Raw genomic sequence first — 1,597 nt, forward strand, 5'->3', positions numbered from 1 at the left:
AATGCTGCAGCCTTCAAAGGCTCGAAACCTGATGGGAGGTTGTGCTGTGGTTCTCAGTGTGCCCGTGACCAAAATCCAAGGCTTTCCTACCGAACTATGCAGGAAGTACTCATGAGTACATACCAAAGACTCCGAGGTAAAGTGCTGTTGACATGGTAGCCTCAGCTCACAATGGCGCACGTAAATAACCTCATGACTACTTTATTAGCCTGGAGCTACATACACGTGTAAAGCCCCATTCCTCTCAGACCAAATTTAAATGTTTGCTATAGACAACAAGAAGAATGCCGTGAATCCATTCAAAATACACAAGAAGCAGCGTTTAAACCCAAACTCTGTTGAATATTTTTTCTTTTAAGTTTTTATTATTTAAATACACCATACTAGAGCAAATGTCTCTGAAAATATCACAAATAAAAGATTTTTTTTCTTCATTCAGCAAATTAGAAGTAGGGGGGATTTCTACATAGTAGCGGCTATGAGCCTCATTTTTTTTTCTTCTTTTCTTTTTTTTTTTTTTAACCTTTGTCATGGGCGGAGCAACATCAGGACAAGAACACTCACATGCATACATACATTGTATTTTACAGAGATACAATAAAAGTGTTTGTGATAGAATTATCACAAAAGCCACATCTCTTTCCTTTTAACTCATGTTCAGGTTGATTGAAACACATTTCATTACAACACTTAAATATACAAAGAGCAAACAGAATGTTGTTAAAGTAAAACAGGGCTCACACTCTGGCCAGGGCCCTGCTAATTGTTAATGAGGGTAGAAAGCAGATTGGTGATGCTTCGTTTAATTAGCTTCATTAGTCATTTCCCTCCCCACAAGCACCCTCCCCCCTAGATGTCCTTCGGTGGATCTTTTTTCATTCTCGCTACCATCTCCCATTAGCCCAGGTTCATGGAGTCCTTAATGTTCATATTCAGTCATTTTAATACACCAATAAATGCAGGAAGGGTACTCAAGACTAAAGGGGGCGCGATGGCATGGTGCTGGCTACAAAGGTGACTGGTCTACTGCAGACACATGGGATCCACCTGGGATGAGCAATTCTGAGATGAAGGCACGCATTCTGCATTACTCTGACCTCTCAGCAGACCTGCAAGACATAAAAATGGGCATCTTAGCTAACATGCTAAACTTGAGAGGCATTAAACCCAAACGCAACAGCTTCTGTCCTCTCTGCGTTCACTAATCTTCTCTTATTAGATTACTTTCCAACTGGGACTCGATGGGACCTCTCTGCATGCCCCACTCTGAAGCAGGACATGTCTTACTAGTGTGTGTGCGGGGGGGAGAGTTGGGGGTTGGGGACAGAAGGAGATGGCAAATGCGCTCTGGAAGGTTCTAGCATTGACTTCTGAACCATCCTTATACTCCGGTAAGGCGAGTTTCTCTCACAGGGGGATCTTGGAATTCAAAATAAATAAATAAAAATCACAGGCCATTCAGAGTAAGGTCCCTACGTAAGAAGTTTTGGATTACATGGGCTCAATTGTATCACCTGTGACATAATGAATTAAACTGCCTTCGTATCTGTTTCCTTCCCTTAAAGGTAGGGGTAACAGCCGGGCGTGGTGGCGCACG

At 42.3% G+C, this 1,597-nt stretch overlaps 1 protein-coding gene across 2 annotated transcripts in view; it reads right to left on the bottom strand.

The window, feature by feature from the left end:
• Nucleotides 1-334: 334 nt before the first annotated feature.
• The window catches only part of Lmo4 (LIM domain only 4), a 17,047-nt gene continuing 15,784 nt past the window's right edge, over nucleotides 335-1,597 (bottom strand). The window contains exon 5 of one of the 2 annotated variants that reach the window (XM_021157962.2): nucleotides 335-1,109. In XM_021157962.2, the coding sequence (XP_021013621.1) occupies nucleotides 1,101-1,109 (9 nt within the window). In that variant the 3' untranslated portion in view covers nucleotides 335-1,100. The remainder of the gene's footprint in view (nucleotides 1,110-1,597) is intronic. The other variant, XM_021157963.2, reaches the window with a different exon arrangement.

Source organism: Mus caroli, chromosome 3, assembly GCF_900094665.2.
Source record: "Mus caroli chromosome 3, CAROLI_EIJ_v1.1, whole genome shotgun sequence".
NCBI lineage: Eukaryota > Metazoa > Chordata > Mammalia > Rodentia > Muridae > Mus > Mus caroli.